The following is a 27759-nucleotide window of genomic DNA, read 5'->3' on the forward strand; positions in this document are numbered from 1 at the left end:
TGCTATCTAATTAGTTGTATTAGCTGACACAACTAATTGAGGTAAGATTAGTTGTATTGAAATGATCCTATCTAGGTCCCTAGTTAGAAAGCTTTTTATCAAATGGGAATAAGAACTCTGTCGGAGAACGTGGCCTACGTCAGCGCTCTCATGGGTTTATCTCTTTTATTCTACCGTGAAAAGACTTCTCTACCACTTATTTTGGAAAGAAAAGAGATGGATACAGGAAGTGCTGATATAGGTTGCGCTTCCAATGGAGGATCACTTCACTTATCAAATATTAGAAGCTATTGAGTTTTAAGAAAATCCCTAGGTCCTAATTTTTTATGGCAAAAAAAGCTTTGTTCGGGAGCATGCCTTACGATGGCTTTCTATCCCATTTTTTGGTGAGGAGAGAGATAGACAAGGAGCATTGATGTAGACTGCGCTTCCGAATAGAGAACCACTTCCTTTTTTTTTATTTATTAATTACTAGGGCTACTAAAGTGTATAATGGAGGATTTAGGAGAGAGAGAGAGAGAGAGAGAGAGAGAGAGAGAGAGAGAGAGAGAGAGAGAGAGAGATGGTGTGAGGTGGGGTGGGGTGGTTACCCGTAGGGGATGGGAGGGGATCCAGACCTCTGTTAGTTAAAATGGGAACGACAAAAAAACATTGTTCGGTACGGCCATGTTTTAAACGGATCAAAATGTGAACGGGATGGTAAAAAATACGGCCAAATACGGTAAAAATTGGAAAAAATAAAAAACGGACGATACGTGTTTTAAACGTATATATTTAAATAATACAGTGTCAAAAAAAGGGCAATATATGACATAAATTGGCATAATAATTCTCTAAATACCTAGATAACAATCAAAACAAATATAGATAATATTCATATTACATAATCCAAAATGTATCATCCAAATTACATCATCCCATTTCATTAAAAAAAAAACACAAATGTATCATAATACAGAGTTAGGTTGATCATGAACAGGTTCAACATATGTCTCTTCAAGTCTCTCTGTCTCCAACTCAATGTTTACTATTAAAAAAATGGATACGCGTTTTTAATATCCGTTTTTTTACTATCAGAAAAACGGATACACGTTTAAAACTTCAAATAGCCCCGTCCCCGTTTTTTACCGACTTTCTGTGAAAAATTCGGCAAACGACGTTTAAAACGAAAAAAAAAAACGGTTTGGCATTTTAAACGCGAATAAACTAACAAAGATCCAGACTCCCTAAGAACTTGGCTTCATCTAAGAGATAACTTTTATTCTTATAATTATAAAAATAAATAATCAAAAAGAAACTATGAAGCATAAGTTTTTTGTGAATTCTAAAAATTGAAGAACTCCAAAAAATTGTGTTTACGACCCTCGGGACGAAAGCCTAGTGGGCACCTAAACGAAGGCAAGATTTTGCAACATTATATTCTTTTAAAAGTAATTATAAGATTGATAGTTTATTCAAAAAATAAATATAGATAGATAGATAATTAGAGCATAGTGAGAACTTGAAATACATGATAACTAAAAATTCATGAATTTATTATATATAGAAGGGTCTTCTGTCCAAAAGTATACCCTTGTGCAAACGTGGGGCTAATGAAAGTACTCTATGATACAACATTAATAGTGGCAAATTTTTGGGCTTTCATGTGGGCAGGGTGGTTATTTCACCCTATCCTATGTCTAGCGCAGAGTATGGTAATTTGATCCCTGATCCTTGATCGATCTGGATTAGTCACCCGTATCATTGCAAAGGTAAAATAGTAAAAAAAATATTTATTCTAAAATGCAAAGAGCAAAAATGACTGATACCAATTAATTCAGATCAAATTAGTATTGTTGGAGACTGATATCAATACTGATACCGAGAACTAAATTCATGAATCAAAGAGAACATTTGCCATGTCAAACAGCCTAGTGGTTTGAGTTGTAATTGGTTTTCTTATTGGGCTTTTGGTTTTGTACCCGATTCTAAAATCTTTCCGTCATATTTAATAATCACTTAAAAACCAGCCCATTTAGTAACGAGCGAGAGGGTCCGATTCTGAACCCAAATTGTTACCGTTAGGATTGTGGAAATTAAAAGAAGCTGGTTGTTTCACTAGCCACGTCAGTGATCTGTGTGACCCCTTACCGTTAAATATGAGTGCTCCGATTGTTAGCAATTCTCGCGATACCAGCCGTCGATGCTCATATACCGTCCAGGTAATTAAAAGAAGTTGGTTCACTACCCACGTCATCCATCTGTTTGAACTCCTTACGTTTGAATATGGATGCTCCGATTATAAGCCATTCTCGCGATACCACCCGTCGATATTTCTTTACCGTTAATCTCTTCACATTTAAATCGACAATAACACATTTGAAATTTTAAAACACTGAAGCACTTGCGCTCCTCCAACGTCCATAATGCTCTCCTAATCTCCTGCCCTAAATTAGCTCCGCCCTAAGCCCTCCGCCCTCCGCCCAAGCCCAACTCCGCAACTTACCGGAGATCGCTGCGACCTGAAAGCCCTCAAATGGCGGAAGTGGGTTTTCATTTTCTTTCCTTCTTTTCCTTTTGCAAGTAGTAGCTATTTAACTATACAAAATCCTTTCTGTGTTATGTTATTCTGATTCTTATTCTGTGAAAGTAGAGAAATAGTTGCAGAGAGGAAGGAGCAATCATAAATGTATAAGCCCTAAGCCCTATTGACCTACCTACAAGATGAAAGAATAGTGGTATTAGAGTGAGTGTTATCAAGCTACGGTTCCTCTAATGAGATGGGGCTGGCGCCGGCGCCGGCGCCGCTGCTGTGATCAATGAAACCCTAGAGTTCCTGCAATGAGATGGCTCTTCGATTTGGACGGTTGGGATCGACTCTGGATCTCACTCTATATCTGAGGGTCCCTGTGCGTTGTCTCTGTTAAAGTAAGGGTTGGATCTTGCCTAAGTACGATGTTTGGTACAAATCTTTTGGCCCCAGGAACGGTTTGGTTTTGAGTCAAAGTGGGCCCATGGCCCAGAGACTAATGTTTCCTTTTTAGTTTGGAGTACATAGTCTTGGGACTCATACTTTATGATATTTGGTGTCCGCCCACATTTGGGCCCACTGGTTAGGCTCGAGTCTGATTTTTTTCGATATTAATTAGAACTCATAATTTTAGGGAAGCCGATATCGGGCAGTCCGATATTTGGACCACTTCTCCTTGTTTTTTTTTCAAAGTAAAATTATTTAAAAATTTGTATTCTATTTCCAAAACCAAAATTATTTACACATCTTAATTTAGCTTAGACGTGTAATGTTTGGATAGCTGAATTTGTGTTGGCATTCTTAGATGTTGATTAATGTAGGCTAATGTATTCAGATTTTCAGTGGATGTTAATTTATTCATAGTTGATAGATATACTTTAGCATAGTCTAATTATATTTTAATTTATGCACAAAATAACAATTTCACATTAAGATATTATAATAATATATAGCTACGTTCACATGTTAGTACATGTAGTGTACTTCTTGTATATAATTAGCCCTTGATTAGGGTAACCAATATAGTTTCCTTCATGCAAAATCATTCCCTTATTGTGTTGTGTAACCAATTCTTGAATATTTTTATAAAAAATTTAATAAAAAACAGTATGCATTTCATCATATTTTATTTTTATCGTAATAGTATAAACAGTTTTTTTTTTTTTGGTCTTTGCATTTATTGGTAAAAATTTAACTCTCCTATTACTAACTTAAGATTTAATTTTTTTTGAAAGAGTCATATATAATTCTGAAATCTGCTGCTTGTTTTGTTGGAATTTTTCTTAGTTATTTTGCTTTTAGATATGATGTTTGATGATTGGCTTGGGTGGTGTTGGGAAGCAAGATCAGAAAAAAAGGATTACACAAATAATGACTACCATTCCATCAGAATGACTACTAGTGAAGAAATTTAGAATGTCATCAAGTGATGGTAGATAATTATAGATAAATTGGAGTTTTGAAACATGTAATCAATTTTTTGAAGCAGGTACATATAATTCATACATGTTTTATTTTTATTGTAATAGAAACAATTTTTTTTTTTTTTTTTTTTTTTTTTTTTTTTTTGGGTCTTGCATTTATTGGTAAAAATTTAAATCTCCTATTACTTACTTAAGATTCAATTTTTTTGAAACAGGTATATATATATATATATAAATCTGAAATCTGCTGCTTGGAATTTTTCATAGTTATTATGCTTTTGGATATGATGTTTGGCTTGAGTGGTGTTAGAAAGTAAGATTAGAAAAAAAGGATTACACAAATATTGACTACCATTCCATTAGAATGACTACTAATGAAGAAATTTAGAATGCCATAAGGGATGGTAGATGATTATAGATAACTTGAAGTTTTGAAACATGTAATCAATTTTTTGAAATAGGTATATATAATTCTGAAATCTGCTGCTTGTTTTGTTGGAGTTTTTCTTAATTATTATGCTTTTGGATGATTATAGATAAATTGGAGTTTGATAGTGTATATATATTATCTAATTGACATATGATTTTCTTTTAACAAAGAATGGAAGAACATGTGTGAGATTTAATTTGAGCCACAACATTATGTATGTATATCTATGTTCATTTTTAAAAAGTTATTTTTAAAATTTTTAAAAAGGGTAAATCAGCCTTCCTTAATATCTATGATTACCAAGGTGGGACCAATTGCCATTATATAACGGTAGCCAACCGCCCACTTAGAAATTGCGTCCACAACATTATCCTTCCTAAAGACACAACAGAAATAACAAACATAAATTAGAGCATCTTTATATTTTCAATTACTATAAGAATTTCCATCAGAGAGGCTAATCCTAGAGAGGCAATTAGAATTTATAAGATTACTATAAGTATTTGATGCCAAGCAGCTAATCCTAGAAAGGCAATTAGAAGAAGGGTATCATAAGGCTTACATATTGGTTTAACTGTATAATTGATTACCTACCCTTTTAATAATTGATTACCACGTGTAATGTTTTATGCCTTTTTTAATGATTAATTACCAAGTGCGGATGTAGGTAGAACTAATTGCCATTATAAAAGGGTAGCCAGCCGCCCACTTAGACATTGTGTGAGCCACACAACATTATCCTTCCTAAAGACATAACAGAAACAAAAAACTTAAATCGAAGCATCTTTATATCCTCAACTACTATAAGAATTTCCATAGGAGGTAGTATTTGATGCCAAGTAGCTAATAATCTAGAGAGGCAATTAGAATGGATTATATATAATATGCTTAAGATTCTTTCTTAACATTTGATTACCAAGTGTCATGTTTTATGCCTTTCTTAATAATTGATTACCAAGTGTGGATGTAGGTAGGACCAATTGCCATTATATAAGGGTAGCTAACCACCCACTTAGAAATTGTGTGAACCACAACATTATCCTTCCTAAAAGACATAAAAGAAGCAACAAACTTAGATCTCTTTATATCTTCAACTACTATAAGAATTTCCATCGGAGGTAGTATTTGTCGCCAAGCAGCTAATCCCAGAGAGGCAATTAGAATGAACTATATAATATGCTTAAGACCCTTCAACAACACAAGGTAAGAAGGGGAGTCATCATAAGGGCTACTTACTTTCTATCCATAAGATCCACGATCGAAGGGGAGGAATAGAGGCTTTACATCTAGAGTTCCTCAATTTCCAAATCTCCCACACCACAATAGCATGAGACAACATTCCCATCTTATAATCCACTCAAAGACCAGACCTCTAGGTGACACAAGAGGCAAACCAAGCTTGTTGGGCTGAGGGACATTTAATAAGGGCATGCTCCATTGTCTCAGACTCACTACCACATTCAATGCAAAGATTAGAGAGAAAACAACAATATTTCTTTGCTTATGATTCACCATTATTCCTATAGCATTTAGACAAGTTTTCCATAAAAAAACTGAATTTTGTGAACGGTCTTAGCGCTCCAAATAATATTCCACACTTGTTTGGGGATAAAACCAAAATCGTAGAGTTGGAAGAGGGAGCCATTATCCCAATTTGTAGGTAGGTCTAACTGAAAAAGTGCCTTTGGAGTGAGGACCCCAACACAAGGAATCATGCCCTCTTTTAGTACTAAGGGGATCCTGATGATTGCATCTACCTTGAGGGGATCAAAGAGCCTTCTCAACTTATCCACCCTCCATGGACACAAAGGGGAGATAAGGTTAGCAACCCACCAATATTAACCTCCCTTATGAAAGTTTGTGAAATTTATGTGGGTGATGTCTTGGTTTTGTGCTAATAGGAGAGAAAATCGTGAAACCTGAAAAAGATAAAAATTTTGAATTCAATACAATGAGTAATGTAATAACACGCCATTAAGAAATTAATTTTCAAACCACTGAAATACTGAATTCTATAATGTGTTTGTAAAAAAGAAATTTGTTTCAAGAACAGGGACTGTAGCAATTAACAAGTGGAAAAGGTATCTTGTGGCCCATGCAGTTTGAAAAAATTAAATCATTTTCAAGAACAGGACTGGTGTAATTAATAAGGGGAAAACACTGTATATGGCCTCCAAATTGGCCACATGGTGATGATGATGACGTGACCAGTTTAGGTGCTGTGGATGAAAATGATGATATGGTAGTGTTCAGTGTCATCGATGAGATAACAAAGCTACTTGGTATACATGGAGTGGTTGATACATCCTTAGTATGAAGAAGTTATAGCATTTGTGGTAGTCGAGGGCAATTTCGACATTGAAGATGAATTTTTTAAAGGAAGTGTTCTCCATGTAACAATACGAAAAAAAATCCGATATTTTCAACGGTTTTGATTTCATCGTGTTTCGATTCCGTATGAGAAAGATGCGTCATTGGAAAGGTCTAGGGGTAGTTTGATCTTTGTACATGGCTAAGTCAGATGACCAAGTCTTCTGGAAAGTCGTAGAGTGTCCAATCATAGTTCCAACGCACTTTGTTTCATCTCGATTGGATATCGTATGAAAAAGTTATATGTGTTTCCATGAAGTCGGTTTAAAAATCCTAACAAAAAATTCATCAGTTGCTCTAGGTGTTGGGTGGATTTTTCGGAATTTATTTTTGAAATTTAAAGGGTTTTTGTGTAATTTCAAAATTTTGAAGGTTTGAGTTACAGGGGGTCTTTGAGCATTGAAATATTTAAAGGCAGGGGCTTGATTCAACTACGTAGGCTTGATGCCCATCCAAAGGTTGTTGAGATTTTGCGCTGACATGGATGAGATAGATGTTTGCACGTGAAGTTTGATTGGTTGGGTGCATAAGTCTTGATGCTCTGGCGCTACACCTTATCAAGGTATGTTGTGGTGTTTCGTGTGTACATAGAAGGTATTAAAACGATTCTGATCTAAAGGATCTCATGAGATCTGATTAAAGCCAATCTTGAAGGATTCGGATCCAATAGTTGATAAGCCTTTCACTTTTGTAAGTGAGAGACAAGCTCCCTTAAAATCCGAAAAAAGTAACCAATCAAAAATCGACAACAAAAAGTGACAGTTGATTGCTAACGTCAGCATGATGTCATCAGTTGATTCTCTTATTCAAATCTTGTGGTTGAGATTTACTATCCATTATTTTAATCGAATGGTCTAGATTAAGAGATTCCTTTTGATGAGATATATGGTTAGATTTAGCCCCTGTTGCACGCGCCGCCGACGTATCCTTCGCCAACCTTCGAAGATTCTATTTTGAGTGTTTTGGTTGGTCCAACTTCAAATGGCCATATCTATCTCATCTCAACTCCGATTTGGGTGATTCAAGTTAGAGATTCTTCATCTCTCTGAGCTCTACACATCAGAGGGAAGAAATCAGGCAGAGGGGTTGCTGAGGTGGTCGGAAAAATGAGTTGAAGCTCATGGAAGGCTAAGGGTTTAAATGAAAGACTTTCATCCTCTTACACTTGATCCATAGCCCCCATTAGAGGCTTAAGAAGCTACTGGAAACTAAGGCAGCAAGCTCTATTGGTTGTTGCCAAGAGAAAGAAAAAGAAAATAGAAGAGAAGAGAAGAAGAGGGAAATAGAGAAGAAGTTTTTCTCTCTCTTTGTGTGTGTCTTGAATGCCTCTCAAGAAAGATTTTCTCAAATCCAATTAATGGATATGGATTTGATAGTTCTGTTGAGAATACTATTTTTCCATTAAAGCTTTATTTACAAGGAAGACTAGAAGAGGAGAAGTAGAGAGAGAGAGAGAGAGAGAGAGAGAGGAGTGTATGTGTGAATGTGAATGCCATTGTTGCTCCATGAAAGTAAAGACAAGGAGAAAAGAAAGAAGAAGAAGAAGAAGAAGAACCCAGAATTTGGTTCTTGTGAGTTGCTTCAAGAAACCCAAGTGCTAACCGGGGTTTAAGTATTGGCGGCATCAAGACAACGTGGTTATGGTCCACATCAAGTGGAGATCGATATTATTGCATCTCCGATGGTTACTCCTTGCCAAGGTAACCTCACTTTTGCCAAATTTCTATTATTATAAATCATTATAGCAAGATGGTTGATAAAATGCCTAAGTGATAGTTGTAGTCTATTTGGGAGAAAGTTGCATGTATGAGTGCTTCACTATAGGGCATTGTTATAAACCCAACTTTATTTTTATTGGTGTTCAGTGGGTGCTGGACACAGGGACTAATGTGTTTATTGGTAGTTATAACTACCTAAACATATTTGCTATAGGTGTGGCCTCTCAGATCATTCTGAGAAAACTAGGGTGAAGACCTAGCCATTGTATGTCATTGGTGGAAACTGGGAATGTGTTCCCTTGGTTGTGGGTGCAATCATAATTAGCATTGAGTAAATGCTGAGTCCGACAGTGGGAATTACACTGTGCATGTAGGCAACTAGCCGAATCACGTATTTCTTCTGTTGTGGATGTGTTTGCTTGTATTTGTATTGTGGATTGGAGTGCTTGGCTGCAGAATGGGTGTGTACATTTGGTAGACCTGACCACTTGGTGGTGCAGTGTGGATGTGCATACGGCTGTATATGTATGTGACAGTGATTACCGTGTGAGGTTTTTGAGAAAGCTCTGGGCAGCAATACAGGTTATATGAGTAAGTTCTGTGCAACTGTAAGAATGGTCAGTAGTATACATAGCAACTCTGGGCAGCATTAATAGACTGTGCTATTGAAGTGTAAATAGTGATTGCCACATCAGGGGTACAGCTGAAAAATGAAAAAATATTTGACACACTGATTCACCCCCTTCTCAGTGTCAATCGGGACTCAACAGGTTGGCCGTGCAATTGAAATGGACCATCAAATTTGATATGCAACTTTCCCAATAATTCTCCAACAATGACCAAATCGTTTGTCCATCCATGTGGGAATATCACCCATAATGTCCATGTATAATACCTTTTCCCTAAACATATCGCTTCTTCCTTTTTAACAAAATCTGGAGTTGCAACTTTCAAAAGGCCAAAATTTGGAGTTTTTCTGTTTCTGTACCTATAACAGAAATTTTTTAATAGAGGATAAGCATGAATTTAACTGTATGAACTTTATCCTGGAGCCTATCTGTTGATACTGAAAATTCGACACTTTGGTTTCACATTTCCTTTTCTGTATTTAATTAGCTTATAAGTTAGTTCTTTTTGTGGTAGATTGGTATTCCTTGCACATAAACTGTGGTGGGAGGGACGTCACTATTGGGAAAACCATATATGAAGCAGATGATGATGCAGGTGGTGCTGCTAGATCTGTTGCAGTTGGGGATAGGTGGGGATTTATTAGCACTGGAGACTTCATGGACATCAATGGTGATTTAGATTCATATATTGCAACAAATGTATCTGTCCTTTCAATGAAATATTCTGAATTATACACAACGGCACCCCTTTCTCTCTCTCTCACTTATTACGGACTTTGCCTGGAAAATGGGAACTGCACTATGAGACTTCATTTTGCAGAGATAGTTTTCACAGATACCAAAAAGGATGAACAAATTAGCAGCCTTGGTAGGCGCCTGTTTGATGTCTATATTTAGGTAATGAATCACTATAGTAAAGTTTACTATTTTCTTTTTGAACTCTAAAACGAGCTTTAATTAAACCAGTCTTTTGCAGGGAAAACTTGTATGGAAGGATTTCAATATCAAGAAGAAGCAGGTGGGGATAACAAGGAAATCATAAAACAAACCACTGTTTTTGTGCAAAATAATATGTAGAGATCGGCTTTTATTGGGCTGGAAAAGGGACAACGAGCATTCCTACTAGAGGATTTTATGGTCCACTTATATCAGCTATTTCTGTGGATCCCAGTTAGTTAATTATTTGTATGATCCACATTTTCAGTTGAGGATGATATGTTCCTCTTGAGCCGTCATTGGATCATTAATTGCTTGCGTTCATGGAGTTGCTTTTTAGGTTAGGGCTTTTCTACACTGAGTTGATTCGCCAATCCATGTGTTTGGTCTAGTCTCTCAGAGGGCAATCTCAGCCGGGTAGGGAGTGGTAAGAGCGCAGTCTTTAATGTTGTTGACATTGCTTCCGCCCCCCCCCCCCCCCTCTCTTCTCTTCTCACCCTTAGTCGTAGTAGTCAGCATTATGATAGTCATTACATGGAAATATCATTCTGAGTTACATCATTGGCTATGACTTCTGCTGCAAACATGAGCAATTTGGCCAGAAACCCTCCAAGTTATTGATGACTATGAGTACTGTTGCAAATGGAATACGATATAACTTTCTCAGATATCACTCATGCATAAAGTGAACCAACTGGGTACCCCCAAATTGAACTAACTAGTTGTGGAATCAGTGCTAAAGGAAGAAAAGTAGTTCATTTATTGGTTGTAGTTTGGATTGGATGGGATATTGTTAAGTCTGTCTCGAATTCTTGACCCGTTTTGAAGATTGACCCGATCCGACATATTTTGGTGGCGACCCGAATGGGAATTTTTCTGAGATCTGTGATGGAAGCAAAGGGCCCAAGCCCGGAGCCCATCACTGATCTCGTATCTCGTATGGGGGTGCGGGGGCGTAGGCTACGCGGTATGGTTCGACCGGATCGACCGCGACCCGATGGGTCGAACCGCTATTTGGCGTATATATATATAATGTACTGTTGCTTGTTGAGAGTCATTGTATTCTAGGGTTTTCACGAAGCTAGGGTTTCAGGGCACACCACCCTGGTGTGTGAACCTCGTTAAATCTCTGTGTCGTACGGATCTATTGTCTCTCTTTATTCGTGTTTCTTGGTGTTTGATCTAACAGATATCTTCCTCTTTCTCTTGCCATCAGTCAGTGTGGGTAGGTAAATTTTAGAATGATTTGATCCATTCTTTCAAGGTAATGAACCTAAGTCTGCGGCGGAAACAAAAAAGATAGAAAATATGTTGTTGGGTCACTGTTGCAGTTAACAGATTTCACAAGTCCACTGTTCAATTAGAAGAGATGAATGATTTGAATGCCTATTTTGGCCCGGGGAAGGGGGAACAAAACAAATTTGATGTGACTACTACTGTTGAGCTGTAGGTTCCAGCCATGGTGTTGACAGAACCATTGTGCTTGTAGTAGCAAGGCATGTGTGGGGATCTGTATTCTGGTTAGAGGGGAAGATTTGATGTCAAACAGCATCATAGAAGAGAAAACCTAAGATCTGGTTATTCTAGAACTAGATAAACTGATAATGACAGAGGTGGTTCGCAAGGGTTGAAGGATTTAACCTCCCATATTGTGGTTTATTGGGACTCCCCATTATTTTTGTATCCGCAATAGTGTAAAAAGAAGGCTTGGCTCCATGTTGTTCAGGAATAGTGGCGATAAGTTTCTGAACTCGTTGCCTTAGGATTATTCAGCTTTATTTCTCAGTGAGGGCAGGGAAGGGGTGTCATCAATTCGAGCTTGATTATCCTCAAATCAATAGGTGAGGGCCTTTGTAACTCTTTCTTATTCATTCTGTCATGTGAGGTTTGGTATGAAGATTCTTAAGATTAACTCTAAACCAATCTCAAATAGAAATATAAATACGGAAAGTCCTTAAGGGACTTCTATTAAAATTTTGCATTGTTGATGATTTCCTTACAGCCGATGAATTGCTGAAAGAGATAGAAAACATCCTCCTTGAAATTACATGAATCAGATTTGCAGAACACTTTGAAAAAGAGAAATTGATTTCTCCCTCCCAGTGGATCTTATTAAGAGTAAACAGGTTATTGATGAATTTCGTGATAGGAAATAATAGTACCCTACTTGAAATCGTATTATAAATAAATATATTAAAGGGTTCAAAGTATCCTCGTTGAGAGGCTAGTGCATTAAACGAACTTGGAGAAACCTATTGGCACTTCCTGGAGACTTTTTGGATTTTGAAATTGCATCCCCAGACCCTGTAGTAGCGGGAGCCTCATCCATTGGTTACACCCCTTTGTAAGGGTTCAAGTATCCTTGTTGAGAGGCTAGTGCGTTAAATTAACTTGGAGAAACCTATTGGCGCTTGCTTGGAGGATTTTTGGGATTTTTAAATTGCAACCCATACTCTGCAGTAGCGGGAGCCTCATGTACTGGTTACACCCCACTTTTGTTTCCCCCTCTACAAGGTCTTTGGCAACAGGACATCCTTTCTTCTTTTTTGTTTACCACCTCTGGAGAAATCCTAATAAGATTCCTCAGCAAACAAGAATGTTGTGTTTTCAACTTGATCAAAGGACTTGAACTATGAAGATTGGGGATTAGAACTTCAAGTGAAACAATCTTGGAAGAATTCGTGGAGTTGTTAAGTATCAACTTGGGCCTTGATATGAACAAGATTACTGCAATCAGGAGTGAAGGTTAGATACAATGATGCTTTCCAACGGTTATCAATGGAAAAACAGCCTTTATAGCACTTAATGTGTCTTCTTTTCATAGCTTATTTTTTGTGCTTGTTTATTTTAGCTTGTTTATCAATGAAATTGGTTTCAATGCTTTTTTGTATTCATTTTTAATGTTCTCATTCCTATAGTTGACTTTTGTGCAAATCCCAAAATTGGGGGGCAAGGGAAGAAAAGAAACCAAACAACAATCCATTTTCCTACTTTTTCTTATCCGTCATTATTGTTCTATCTAACATCTTGCGGGGTCCAACAATAACATCTTAGCACCAAGAGATTAAGCAGAAAATAGCTAATTAATTGGATCATTTGTATAATTTATAGGTGAAGAGAATCTTCATTTGAAACTGGATTGGCCAACCAGGCACAATATCTGTGTTGGGATAGCTAAGGGCCTCGTCTTTCTTCATGAAGAATCAAGACTGAAGATTGTTCATAGAGACATCAAAGCTACCAATGTACTACTTGATAAGGATCTGAGTCCTAGAATATCCGACTTTGGTTTGGCTAGGCTTTATGAAGAGGAAAATAGCCACGTTAGCACCCGAATTGCAGGCACGATGTGAGTCACATTCTCTCCTAGCAAGAATTAACGTACTTAATGTTTTGTTTAGTTCTCTTAACATGCCCTACTTTCAGTAGCATTATCAGAATTTTCAGTCAAAATTTGATGTGCAGTGGATATATGGCGGAAAAAAATCGTCTGCAATTCTGATCTCATACAATTCCGTGCAATACCACCTTCATGTGGTGACACGTGTATTGATACCAATACAATGGTCCAGATCTGATTTAAATGCCTCTTCACTGATTTAATGTTTTATTAGTTGTACCAGATCTGGACCATTGTATTGGTATCAATACACGTGTCACCGCGTGAAGGTGGTATTGCACGGAATTGTACGAAATCGAAATTGCAGACGATTTCAACCCATATATGGCACCAGAGTACGCACAGTGGGGTCGGTTGTCATGCAAAGCAGATGTTTATAGCTTTGGTGTTGTTGCTTTGGAAATTGTTAGTGGGAAGAACAACTCAAATTTTAGACCTAAAAATGATTGCATGTGTCTGTGGACTGGGTAACTTGGACAACTATGATTCTTTGCACATCTGTTGCTAAGATTATTTTTGTTGCTATTGTGAAATGTTGGTATTAAGCCCAATTTTGAGATTGCATGACAAAATTTTCTTTTCACATATTCACACTTTTTGTTTTATGTACGGGTTCTTCAGGCCATTGATTTACAACAAAAGGGAAGCTTAATGGAGATGGTTGATCCAAAGTTGGGATCTGAATTCAATGTTGAAGAGGCAGAAAGAATGATCAAAGTAGGCCTGTGGTGCACTAATGTATCTCCCACATCGAGGCCTACTATGTCCACAGTGGTCAGCATGCTAGAAGGCCAAAGAGTTGTTCAAGACACGATATCGGATCCAAGCATTACTATGTTGAGGTCTAAATCCAAAACAGATGATTTTCAACATGTGCAAAGAGGAACCCAGTATGTGAACTCTTCACCGGAGAGGATATGGATTGGTTCTACCTCCACATCTTCCCATGATCAATGCCCATCCAGTCTTGATTCTCAAAACAGTAATAATAGTGGCAATGCTTCTTTCTTGACCAGTAAGTGAACCTTAGTTATTCTTTCCCATAGCAAGTTTATAGATTTGTAGAATCATTTTTCTGAGCAACCGAATTTATTGGATCCTTGTATAAAACTTATTCATTAGCCATGTATAGCCTTGTATCTGTTGTATCTATTTTGTTGAAATCTGCACATCTGTAAAAAATGACTCTCGTAATGCTAGTGTCACATTCATTAATAAAACATTGAAGGAAAATTTCTACAGGAATTATATGATTCCCTAACACCTCCGTACTTGCAAACTGCCATTGTGATCATTGAGAGACTTCACATTTAGATGAGTTTGCTATCTGGCATTTGTCAATTTTACAGGAACTCTCCCAATGAAAGAAAGGAAAGGGTGGTGCCAAGGGGATTCAAATCCAGGTAAGAAGCTTTCTTACGCACTTTACCCACTACAAATCACCAATGGACCAATTCCCTTTGGGTCATTTCTCCTCTATATGAGAGGGAGAGAATTCGACATAATGTGGTCAGTGTTCTCTTTTTGGTGGAAGTAGTGGGGCTACATAACTCCATCCACGGTCTGCTCACCTTGCCTATCACCGACGGTTGTAATCTTCTGAAATAGAAATGGAGAGAGGTAAGCGAGGTAACCCAAGTGGAAATATTGGCTCCATGACACCCACAACACCTATTCGGAGTTACTGCTACATGGGTGTTGGCTATGGAGTAGAGGTAGCGGTGGTGGAAGAAAGAGCAGGGTAGGAGTGGAGCAGAGTAAAGGTGCTAAGGAGAGTTGCTGGGGGATGGGGGCCAAGAGTTGTAGGGGGAGGAAATGGCTCCATTTCCGTGAGATAGACTGATCTTACATTGCATATGGCGAAGAGAAATGATGCTTATGGTCACACCCTTGGTAGTTGTAAATCATACAGGGTGTCCCATGTGCATTTATTGTGAGCAATTTAATGTGTCCAGGAATGCCACATTAGACAGAAGCGATCCTAAAGGGACCAAGAATGATGCAAGCCTCAAGATAAGCTGCTAAAACTAACGGATCGAGAAAATAAATTACACAAGTCAAAGATGTGTAGAAATTTCATTTCCGCTCGACCTCAGAAAAAATGATAATATCTTGGCATATAGGTTGGAATGATCTGATTCCGAAGTTTACTGAGTCACAGGTTCAAAAGCTTGGAAACAGCCTCTTCTGCGAAGCAGTGGGTAAGGCTGTGTATACTTTGCCCACCCAGACCCTGTAATAGCGAGAGCCTCGTGCACTGGGTTGCTCTTGACTCATTACCCTACAATTTTGATGGCAAATGTTTTCTCAGAAAAAACCATTGGGTGTTCCCTCATTTTCAAGTATTTTTTTCAAGAAGTATTTAAATCATAGTTCAAAAAGTCATTTCACTAACCTGAAAAACTATGTGTGTGACCACAGTTTTGGCTTTTGAAATAATTCCATAAAAACTTTCATTGTGACTCAAAGAATTTTCTAATAAGTATCATTTTAAAGTTCTTTCCAGAAAGAAAAAATATATATATTCAAACAGATTATTTTATGTGAGGAAAAAAAATACTAAAATCATAGTTTTTAAGGAATCCAATTGAATAATTCTTTAATCTTTAAGGAATTCAACTGAAATCAAACAAAATCAACTTTTATTTGCTAGCAGATTTGGAGGGAATGAAATATAAAGTTTTTCATAAAATGCATTTCTTATGCTTCTTAAGTCATTTCACTAACCTGAAAAACTGTGTGACCACAGTTTTGGCTTTTGAAATAATTCCATACAAGTTTTCTTTTTGACTCAGAATTTTCTAATAAGTATCATTTTAAAGTTCGTTCCAAAAAGAAAAAAATATGTAGTCAAACAGATTATTTTATGTGAGAAAAAAAAAATTATAGTTTTTAAGGAATCCAATCGAATAATTCTTTAATCTTTAAGGAATTCAACTGTATGAAGTATGATATTGAAATCTAACAAAATCATCTTTTATTTGCTAGGAGATTTGGAGGGAATGAAATATAAAGTTTTTCATGAAATGCATTTTACCCCCGTGTGAATGACCCCAATGAGGTAAGAGGATCCAAACTCAGAACCACAGGCTTCCTGAGGTAAAAGTCCCTTGCCAACTCGGCTACCCCCTTGGGATTCTAAAGTTGTCCACAAGTGCTTTACCCAAAAAAAGTTGTCCACAAGTGTTATGGACTAATAATCTCTTGCTAATGAGGTCTCAAACTCCTTGGTCATATTTTCCAAACCAATGACATTATATGATAAAGGCTTTGTAGGCTGCTAATGGCTGGCCGAGTTTGCTCTCTGTTACAAAAAATATAGTAATTCCTTTCTATCCAAATGTGAGCTATGGTGCTACAAAAAACCATTATATCCCCCCGAAAATTCTCTCCACCCACACTCCTACTAGGGCTTCCAGATGGCAAGCACAATTTAAGAACGTGTCCCAAATCTGATAAGTGTGCACTCAAAGAATAGGTGATTCATACTCTCTAGCCCTGCCCAACAAAAACAACAAACAGGAGGGAATTCGACAATTCTCTTCCAGAGCTGGTCTCTAGTTGGAAGGGATTCCACAATGCATCTCCAAGCAGGATTAGACAATTCTCGACTGTATTTGGGAAGGCTGGAGATTTTTTTTTTCTTCCATATATGGTGCTAAGGGCAGTTCTAGCTCCCCCAGCCCTAGAATGGGTTGGAACATTCTTTTTTTTTTTGGTGGGGGAAGGGTGGGGTGTGGGTTGGGGTGGGGTGGGTGGGAGATGGTAGAAAGGTCAGGATACTCTTTTAAGAGCAATGCTATTAGGGCCCTAGACTTGAACCACATGGTATCCCCCTATTTCACTGCCTCTCTTTTCGATAGCTTTTGATTTCAAAAGTCCCATCTAATGAAGGCACCCTCTGCATGGCAGACCCCAAGTCCAATAGACATTTCTTGTTGATATTATTTTGTGTTAATTACACTGCCATCCCCTGTAGTTTGTCATATTATTATGATTACCCCCTATAGTTTTGACAAGTACTTTGTACCCTCTGCAGTTGACGAAGTTAAGTTAAAAAGAGGAAAAAACAGTTTTACCCCTTACATTAAAACACTCTAATAACATATTCCTAACGTCCAACGGAGAACCGACCAACACCCGGCGACTTGCACCGGATGTTCTTCCTTGCCCCTTGCTATTTTCTTTTCCATCTCTGTTCCCAGTCGAGTTTAGTGGTGGCCAGTGCAAGTGAGTGAATCTCCATTCCTCTTCTCCTGTTCACTTACACTTTTTCGTTTTTGTATATTTAGGGATTGAGTATGGCTTTGTTTGGAACGAAAGAACCGAAGAAGGCAATGTAAGAGAAGAATCAACGAAGTGAAGGGGGGAGGGAGAGAGAGAGAGAGAGAGAGAGAGAGGACAAAGCCATTTTCAAGGAGAGTCATGATCAAGCGCTGCACAAGAATGCTGGAGTTTTCCTCCTTAGGTAAAGAAATTCCAATTAAATGGTTTTGCATATGGATGTGAGATGTCCAAGATGACAAGATTATACTTTACAATAAGGTTTTAGCAAGCCATGACCTGATATAGCAAATTTTCCTATAAGGGCATTTTGGTCTTTAAAAATTATTTAACAAGCCACATCTGCAATTTTTCACTAAAGGAGTTGGTAAACCATCAATTGCAAGGGGTACAGAGTAATTGTCAGAATTGCAGGAGATGGTTATAACTATATGGCAAACTACAGGGGATGACAGTGTAATTAACCCTATTATTTTTCATCATTAATAAAGTTTTGAGCGCTATCTGAGACATCGAGTTTTGGGGTAAAAAAAATATAGGACAAAGTTTTCCTTCATCACTGACTAAATGATGGGGCAGTCCAAATATGACCCATCACTCCCCACCTCTCTCCCTATACGTGATTGAATTCACCATGACCTTAAGAAAACTCCGTCAAAAAATATATGTGGTATTTTTCGGGAAAGTTGAGTAAATTATTGGGAAAATTACATGATTACCCAGTTTTGGGTTTTCCTTTACAAAATTACCCACAAAAATTTATGGTTAACAAAAATACCCAAAATTAGGTTTGAGTTTACAAAACTACCCACCCAAAGTTTCAATTAACAAAAATACCCAAAATCAGGTTTGGTTTTACAAAACTACCCAAAATAGTGATTGTTCCTCTTCCACATATAATCATGTATTTTTTTATTATTAAAACTTTGAGTGTGTAGTTTTGTAAACCCAAACTCAATTTTGGGTATTTTTGTTAACTTAAACTTTAATTGGATAATTTTGTAAAGGGAAATCTAATTTTGGGTATTTTTGTTAACTGAAACTTTTAGTGGGTAGTTTTGTAAAGCGAAACCCAAAAATGCGTAGCCATATAATTTTCCCTAAATTATTCTATTAGGATTATAACTATTGTCATTACCATAAATCTCCACAGTACATTGACATTTACCAAAAGTAAAACAAACATTATAAGAAAATAGTTTATTGGTCATATTGAGCACATTTGTGAACTCCTTTCCTTATCTGGCTCTTCTGTCTATTGGTCGTTCTTCTCAACGAACAAACTGGAGAAGGAGGTACTCAACACACACTAGCTGCAAAAAGAGCATAACAATGGTAATATAAATGTAAATAAAATTTTCTTACGTACATCAAACTGGCACCAAAGAACAAGGAGATGAGTTCCCTCGTCTTCTTATTACTATATGTAAAATGTACTCCCTTGTTTCATAAACTGTCCACTTTCAAAATGGAAAATTTTAAGGAATCATAATCAGTACTCCACACTTTGTTTTAGATTATTCACCAAATTTCATCAACTATCATGTAGGTTGTAATTTATTTTTAATTTTGTATTATGACAATGTATAACAGAGAAAATAAAACGAAATTAATGCATTAAATTCTATTAAAAAAAAAAAAAAAAAAAAGTGGTTATTCTTTGAGCAACAAAGGCAATCCTTTTTGTTGATCATGGGCAATTTATAACTTTTTGAACCATAATGTCATCAATTTAACCCTCATAAATATGTAGAAGATCTTGTGTCTTTTTTTTTTTTTGAAGGAAACAGAACTTCATAAGATCTTGTGTCTTTCTTGGCTCATAAAATATCTTAGTTTGTGTTAGAATATTAGAATAACTTGTTTAATGAAACTAATGTGACATACCTTCCAAAAGAACATATAAAAGGACTGTGCTGATGATTTATTTGTGGGGTCAGTGTGTCGAGAACGATACCAAACAACTAAAGCAAGTGCAAGGTGACCCAGTACCTGCATACAAAAAATTACTAAATTACATGAAAAAAATATCCTTCTATGAGACTAATTTAATCATCTTAAAATAAGAACAAACCCAATGCATGGATAAAAATTGTAGGGGAAAATTGCATACTGATATAAGCTTGGCAAACCAAAGTGATGATGAAGCTCCTAGTGCCATGGCAAGACCAAACTGTGCATATAGGACATTAACACCAATAGCGAATGCCTGCTCCATAAAATATGACTTGTGAGACAAAATATCTTGATCTACTTAGGTTCATTATGTGAACCTCTTATTAATACACAGTAACAAGAACAATGATCATAAAAGAAACAAGGAGATTGGGGGGAGGGGGGAGGGGGGAGGAGGGAGGAAGAAGAATAAAAAAAAGCATTTTTGGTCAATAAATCTGTGTCAACTAAATAAGTTATATCTTTTTCATATACTGCTAATGATGCACTAATTAATAGTTCCTAAAGATAGAATTTGTTGATAATTGAAGTTCTCATTTCAAGCTGTGGAAAACAAAAAAGAAGATAAAATTAAAGTAAAAAAATATGTTTTGTTTACAAAAATATACTTCTATCTATAGATTTTATTAATGAAAAAATATCTCTTATAATTCCCTTAACACAAAACCAATGTTCCATTTATTAACAATGGTGGTGAATAAACCATAAATATGTAGCTCTCTATTTCCAATATATTGAAGTTTAAGTTCTAGTTTCATTTACGTAGTAGTTTGTACACAAGAATGAAATAACTATTTTCTTTTTGTATTATTTAATCTCAATATTTAACATTAATGTCTATTGCTCATATTTCACATATCTATAATAAAGGATATTGGCATAGAAATTTATATCTAATAATAATATAGTCAAACAGGCATATCAATATACTTATTTCTAAGATATTATTAGTTCTGGCCTTAGCTACGAGCCATGTTTAAATATATTAAACATCAGTTAAGGCATACTAACTTTTGAAAGATATAGAGTTAGTATCACACGTTATTCTTATGCTCATCATCATCATTTGAGCATGGAATTTGTAACTTCACATATTTATAAATAGAACAAAGGTCAGATTTTTGACTAACTCTTTCTCTGCCAAATCGAATGCTGAGGGTGTCAATGCCATTTTCTCTATCTCCATCCGTGTCTGGGATGTCCTGTTAATTGCAACTAGTGTTAATAGGACATAAGATAAAGTATGATCATCAGAAAATTTGTATGATAATTAAATAATAATTTAATGAATATGATTTTTGAGCTAATTTCATAATTTATTTTAGGCTTAAAGCCCTTAAGCCTAAAATAAGCCCTTAATTAGCTCATTCCTAAGGCTTCCAATCATCATCAATATGCACAACCCATGTTGGCCCAATGTTAAATCAGATGGGCAAAAAATGGGTGTATGAAGCTGACAATTATAAAATTCGTATTTAGTGTCATCTCAGTTGTGCAGTGAAGGGGATGGATTCCATTGCTTGGTATAAAGGCTTTGTTTAAAGGAAAATATGTTATTTCCTCCCTTTCCAAGTTGCATATCTTTGCTCTGGCTTAAAAAAAAGAAAGAAAAGGTGGCCCAAAATCCTGAAGTTTTCTGGTTTGGAAAGCTATTGATAGATAATTTCTTAATTTTATAACATATTGAACTTATTTAGTACTCTTCACTGCTTTCAGTGAAAGTTGAATGATTCTCATTCAACCCCTGTATGACCCGGTTCATGCAGTTGTGGGGTCAGTATGAGCCCACGGGACTAAACAGACCAAAGGCTTGGATACCTGTCATTAACCAAAAAAAAAAATCATATTATAGCATGCATGTAATTGCACGAGTGATCAACCAAAGTGCAAGAAAAAAAAGAGACAAAGAATTGAATCCCGCATCATATGGGAGAGTTTGGTTGGGGGTTATGGAAGGGGGTTTCCTTGTAGCAATTAAAAAGAAACTCAAAAATAAAACCCAAAGGTGCAATTAAAATTTCATGCTTGTATATAATATATGGAGCACTTTACCTTTAATATCGTTCCAGAAATGCCATACGTACACAACACTATTGTTTGAAATATCAACGACTTTGTAATAGGGTTTGGTCTTCCAAGTACATATTTCTGCAAATTATTAGTAAATTTCATTACTCAGAATAAAATTTTAAAAGCACAAATTATAATGAAATAAATATTGCAAAGAACTTGGTTCTGTTCAAGTATGTGACTATCTCACTATCATGTTGATTGGACAATAGATCCAATGCACTGGAATTATATGCACCAAGGTAATCCTCTATTAGAAATGATGGGTTAAATTTCATATTTTATTCAAAAAATAATAATATAACATGTACAACTTTTTTATACCTGGATGTGTATGAAATAGGGGATTTGAATGCCGAGAGCACACCAGAGCACCATGGTTGACATAGCAAGTAAAGGATGTCTTTTCCATCTAAGGAAGGGAAGCTAATGAAGAAAAGGGGGAAAAAAAAAGAGTAAATCAAGTTATCATTACGCTAAATTCAAAGATAAATTATTATCTTTCTTTATCCACATATTTGACTTAGTTTTCCATTGGAACATTATCAATATGAATTAATATTATGTATGAAAAAATTATAGGATTATAGATAGACAAAACTTTTTGTTTTTATGATGTATTTGTTTCTTGTTATGCAACTATTTTTAGGCTTTCTAAAATTCATTACTTTTTATTCAATAGATACATATATAGCTAAATTGCTAGCTATACTAATTTTTCTCTAGAAGTAAATTCTTATAATTGCAATCCAACAAGAAAATAAAATTAAAAATAAAAAGGAAGACAATCAGCTTTTGAAGACAATTAGTGGATTTTTTTTTTTTTGGTTAGAGGGGATACAAAGGACAATGCTAGTATCTAGAACATTTTAGCTTGTGTTATATTGAGTAGTCTCAAGTCCTAAAAATCAAAAATTTTTAATGGATTTATTGATACTACATTCTTAACTATTTGATGTAGATCCACACTTTGGGCTAGGCTATCGCAGGAGGAAAGCCCAGCCCAAGAAGGCACAATTGACCCCCCACTTAAGTGTGGGTTTTAGTTGCATTAAGATAATAAGGCCCATTGGGCCCATCGATTGTAATCAACCCACTAAAGGCTATTAGGTAATGACTAGTTAGTCACCTATTATAAATTGAGTTTCTAAGTCCAGTCCTATATATTTATTGTCCAACTCTTAGTTATGTTATGATTGCTAATAGCTAGTTCTGCCCTCTATAAATAGAGTTCATTTACTTTTGATTCTTAGATTTGAATAAAGAAAATTGCATTCAATAACTTAAAACAGTCGGGATAGCTGTGGGTGAGAAGCCCTGGCCAAGATAACCACTCCTCCCCCACTTTCTCCTTGTCTTCCTTCTTATTTTCTGCATTCAGTTTCCTATTTTGTTCACTGTTTGCTGCAACCAACAACTCCAGAGAAATCAGACCTGTTCACACTTGGACTGCTAAGATCGACCATCGAGGAGTCCCTATCCTTGAAGCCAATCAATCTCCTCTACTGCCCACATCTGAGGTATGATTTGCAAGGCCTCTTGAGGGTCTGTTCTACCCTTCTAATGGACCACTCGATCCACTTTGGAAGGCCATCTGAAGCTGCCAGCTACTGGTTCTCCGAGTCTTGGGTTTCTTCTTTCTTAGGTCTGAATCAAGAGCTGAAGTATCTCACAAACTAGTCGCCATAAGTTTTTGATATTTGGGGGTTTTTGTACCCTAACTGGGGCCTACCATCAACCAGAAGGACAGCTCATTCTGAGCTCCCTAGCCCCAGCCGCAGGTCTCTCTATAAGCCTGCGCAGGTCATTTTCTCTCTCCTTTTATTTGGGTTGTTTTGCTTTGTACTTGTGGAGATTATTTCTGATTTTTTTCCTTGTGTTCTCTTTACTCTATATTTGATTGTTTCAAGTCAGTTTGAGTCTTGTTTGGGGTGTAATCTATTGGGTGTAGTTTACTTATAACCTACTTTTACATTATGTGGTGTCAGGGCTATGGCTAAAGAGAGTTCCAAACAATATTCATTGGAGGATGTGATGAAGTCCCTCCAACTAATGAATGCAGGAATGGATACTATGGGCCTAAAGTTCGAAGAATTGAAGGATCCTACTGCTGCCCAATCTAATGCTCAGTCACGTTATTTTCGTGGGGAATTCCTTGAATGTGTGTATAAATTGGACTGTACTTTGACAACTACAACTTAACAGAGACACAAAGACTCCAATATGCATGTTCTAGATGGGTGATTGTGTTAAAATACAATTGAGAGGTCCGTGAAAGGCAACTTCAAGCTCAAAGACGTAAGCCTAGAACGTGGGAAGAGATGCAGTACGATTTGACAGGCATGTACCTATCTATTCATGTGGATGAAATCAAAAGCGACGTGGTCACAATGGTGGACAAAGATATCGAACCCAAAGAGATTAGTGCTACAATAAATATGGCATGGTGATTATGGATAGCCAAGCGGAAGATCCAATCGAGATTGAAGTAATGGTTGATGAAACCATTGAGAAGATTGTGAATGACAGGGACAAAGGACTTGAAGAGCCTATGATCGAAGAAGAGCAAGTAGAGAACGTGCTAGAAGACGACCTCATAGATACATCTGAAGGCCTCAAAGTTGAGCACGTGGAGTTTGTCATCTCATTAAAGTATCTTGAAGATCGAGCTTCTCACATTCTAGACTACAGCCTTATTTTCAAAGAGTTGCCTGAATTATTCAATGGCTTAATGAGAGACGTGCATCATGTTATAATCATCCTCACACTCTACAAAATTGAATTTGGAACTCTTCTATTCGTTGGAAAAGAACTTCCATTATTTTATTCTGTAAAAGTTCTTTTTTTTCCAATTGATTGCAAGTGTTCATATCCAAAGGTGGTTGTAGATGTGATTAATGGTAGACATTTGAACTGTTTTCTATCAGCCAAGCATGTTAGCAGATGAGCAATTCGCCTGCAGATGGTTGAATGATTTCTGATCAAACTTGTTATGCTGTGTTTGGATATAGATTAGGTTTAAAATTTGCTCTGTCAAAATGACATGCATGAGTAATACTAGAAGGAACAGAAGCAGACAATCCATCTTTAAGTGTTCCAGCTAATCCAACAAATTCATACACAAAACATGTATGATAAGATTCATAACAAAAATTCATGCACGAGTAATTCTGGTCTATGTTGTTTATCAATAATATTGTGGAAGCTAATACAACTAATTAGATAGCAGAATTAATTCCAGTGTTAACTAATTAAACTAATTAAAAAGCACACATTTTGTCATTACTAACTCAAATTCTTTGGAAAGAAAAATAAAATGGTTGCAGATAGAGGTGATAGATACTTGGGCAGAATATGCAGTTCCAAATAGATAGTTAGCAACTAGGCCCCAAAGAAGTGCTGGAGATTTAGACACATATACAATGCCAATGCTCTGCAAAACAACAAACAAAATGGACAAATATTATATACTTTTAGCAATAAAATATATGCAGCAAATCATCTCAAGAGGCACTCATCAGTACATAAGAAAGTACTAATTAAAAGCCTCTTTTAAAGCTACTCTTTTATTAGGTTTAGAAGAAATGTATTACAATGATGAGTATACCAGAATGGTTACAATCAAACAGATGGCATGGACATCTCTAGTTGAAAACTCTCCAGAAGCTAAAGGAAGATATTGCTTATTAACCTGCAAGGTACACATAAAACGTCTTGATGTATAAGTGTTAACATGGTTATAAATGAAAAATATTGAAGGTTAACTTTTTTTTTTAAACAAAATTTAGACCATCTCCATTTTAAAAAATTTTACAACACAAATTACCTCATCGATTTTGACATCATACAGTTGATTCACTGCGACAATATAGATGTGAGTCAATGGTCCAAGTGCCAATGCCTGAAACATTAACAATGATTTTAGTAGAATTAATATTACAAATCATCTCAAAGTAGGAAACTGTACCAATTAGGGGTGTCAATGGGCACCCAACCCGACCTTATGGTCTCTTAATTCAACCCAAGCCCAGCCCAACCCAACCCAACCCAGCCCTGATGAACCTGATTGGGCTGGGTTTAACCCAATCTAGCCCAATCCAATACTACTGGTTACTTGGTTGCTTGATCCTGATGTATTGCAGAGGCCAAAGACCAAACTTTTCGTATATGCGTAGATTATGGAAAACGAAAGACCTATTTCTATAAGTATCCATTAATAATTATTAGCACATTTATATGGTTATATACTTAATAAACATGGTTGGGTTAGATTGGGTTGAGTTGGGTCGGATTGGGTTGGACCAACTCAACCCTGCCTCGGCCTCAAAATCTCATCCCTAACCCACCCTATGGGCTGAAATGCCAGCCCAAGCCCTGTTCGGGCTCAGGGTGGGCTAGAGTTGGTTCGAGTTGACTGGACTTTTTTGACACCCTAGTACTAATCCTTTGTTTTACCGTTATACCTCACCTGTAGCAATCCCATAAAAAATCTTGGAGAAAGATCAGCAACTGATTGTATAGGCAGGAGTGAAATTGATAATATCCCAATATCCTGATAAATCAAAATGGGTATAGTAGCTAGCTCATTTATTATATACAAAAAAGTTTTAATCAGTTAAAATTATTAGTCAAATTTAAGATAAAATCATCCTTAGTGTGATTAAACCAAAATTTACCATTCCCATCAAGGCATACGGCCGGCAAAAGTGATAGAATGTTTCTAATTTATGCAAAAGGCTAGCATAACCACCATCATCGCCATGTTTCAATGAAAGCTCATTATTCTCTAACGCATATTTTTCATTGGGAAGCTTCTCAATGTGTCCTCCTTGATTGTCAGCTAATGCTGACAGTTTAGAGCTTTGCTTGACATTACATTTCCTACCAATATCATGTAGATAACCTACAGACATTTGAAATGAAAGACCACATCAAACTTACAAAATATTAGCCAAAAGACAAAAACCCTTCTAGTATGAAAAGCAAACACAAGAAAACAAGGAAGTTTGATAATATGTAAATTGCCTGATAGGGAAAATGAGAAATATATTTACCGCTTTAGTGACATAGATAGAAAATTTAAGGCTGTGTTTGGTAAGCACTCTCATTCTGAGAATGTGCATTCACATCTCTTAAACATTTTACAAACAATTCATGAGCAGAATCTTTACCACTCGATGATAATACATTTTATAATACACTTATGATCTTAAAAAAAATATTCGAATCCAAGGGTTGGATGGTAGATATCAGATTATTTTTAATATTAAGTAGAACAGTGTTGGCTACCAATCACTAGTAGAGGAAGTGTGAGCTCGAACAGGGACCCATAGGGTAGGCTAGGGTTGAGAATTTCATGCCCGAGGCCGGGTTGATTGAGCATGGGTTGAGGTCTCAACCCAATCCAGCCCGAGCCAACCCAATCCTGTATATTAAGTATATAATAATATAAATATGTTAATAAATATAAATGGGTACTTAAAGGAATAGGTCTACAAAAAGTCTCTCATTTTCCACAATCTACATATATGCGAAAACTTTGGTCCTTGACCTTTGCATTGCATCAAGATTAAGCAACCAGTAACCAATAGTACTTGATTGGGCTGGATTAAGTTAAGCCCGACCAATTAGGGTCCATCAGGGCTGAGCTGGGTTGGGCTAAACCCAACTGGATTTGGCCTGGACTGAGATATCTCAGCCTGAGCTAGGTTGGGTAAGGCTTGGGTTGAGTTAAGAGAGCTTAGGGTTGGACTGGGGTTTTAAAAAACCCGGTCTATTGACACCCATAGTGTCACACTTCATAATTCCTTCTGCCCTCTCACAAAAAGTTAGTGTCTTACTTTAAAAATGTGGCGTCCACATGCATGATACTCTTTTTAGAGTGAAGGTACCGTGCAAATTCCTTCTTATGCTAGCAGCATGGAAAATCCTCTCCCTTTCATAGTTTATTGCTAAAACTTTGATTCAACTACTTTCCCTACTTAATTTGCGCTAAATTAAGAAATGCTTCACTATGAATACTAAAGCCAAAAG

General features: G+C 36.5%; 1 protein-coding gene and 2 pseudogenes across 1 annotated transcript; 2 read left to right on the forward strand and 1 right to left on the reverse strand.

Annotated features, from left to right (window-relative positions):
- Window positions 1-9567: 9567 nt before the first annotated feature.
- On the forward strand, window positions 9568-10482 carry LOC122066897 (annotated as a pseudogene).
- A 2248-nt stretch (window positions 10483-12730) lies between these two features.
- LOC122066899 lies at window positions 12731-14605 on the forward strand (annotated as a pseudogene).
- Window positions 14606-18751: 4146 nt separating this feature from the next.
- LOC122066900 (coumarin 8-geranyltransferase 1b, chloroplastic-like) lies at window positions 18752-26639 on the reverse strand. The gene is made up of 11 exons (XM_042630729.1): window positions 26403-26639; window positions 26195-26278; window positions 25553-25627; window positions 25334-25417; window positions 25070-25159; window positions 22051-22152; window positions 21709-21804; window positions 20787-20858; window positions 19814-19909; window positions 19588-19692; window positions 18752-19013 (listed from the first exon to the last, which is right to left on the reverse strand). Exons 1-11 carry the CDS (start codon window positions 26637-26639, stop codon window positions 18972-18974), a joined length of 1083 nt encoding a protein of 360 aa, XP_042486663.1. The 3' UTR covers window positions 18752-18971.
- Window positions 26640-27759: the final 1120 nt, after the last annotated feature.

Source organism: Macadamia integrifolia, unplaced genomic scaffold (assembly GCF_013358625.1).
Source record: "Macadamia integrifolia cultivar HAES 741 unplaced genomic scaffold, SCU_Mint_v3 scaffold2626, whole genome shotgun sequence".
Classification (NCBI taxonomy): Eukaryota; Viridiplantae; Streptophyta; class Magnoliopsida; order Proteales; family Proteaceae; genus Macadamia; species Macadamia integrifolia.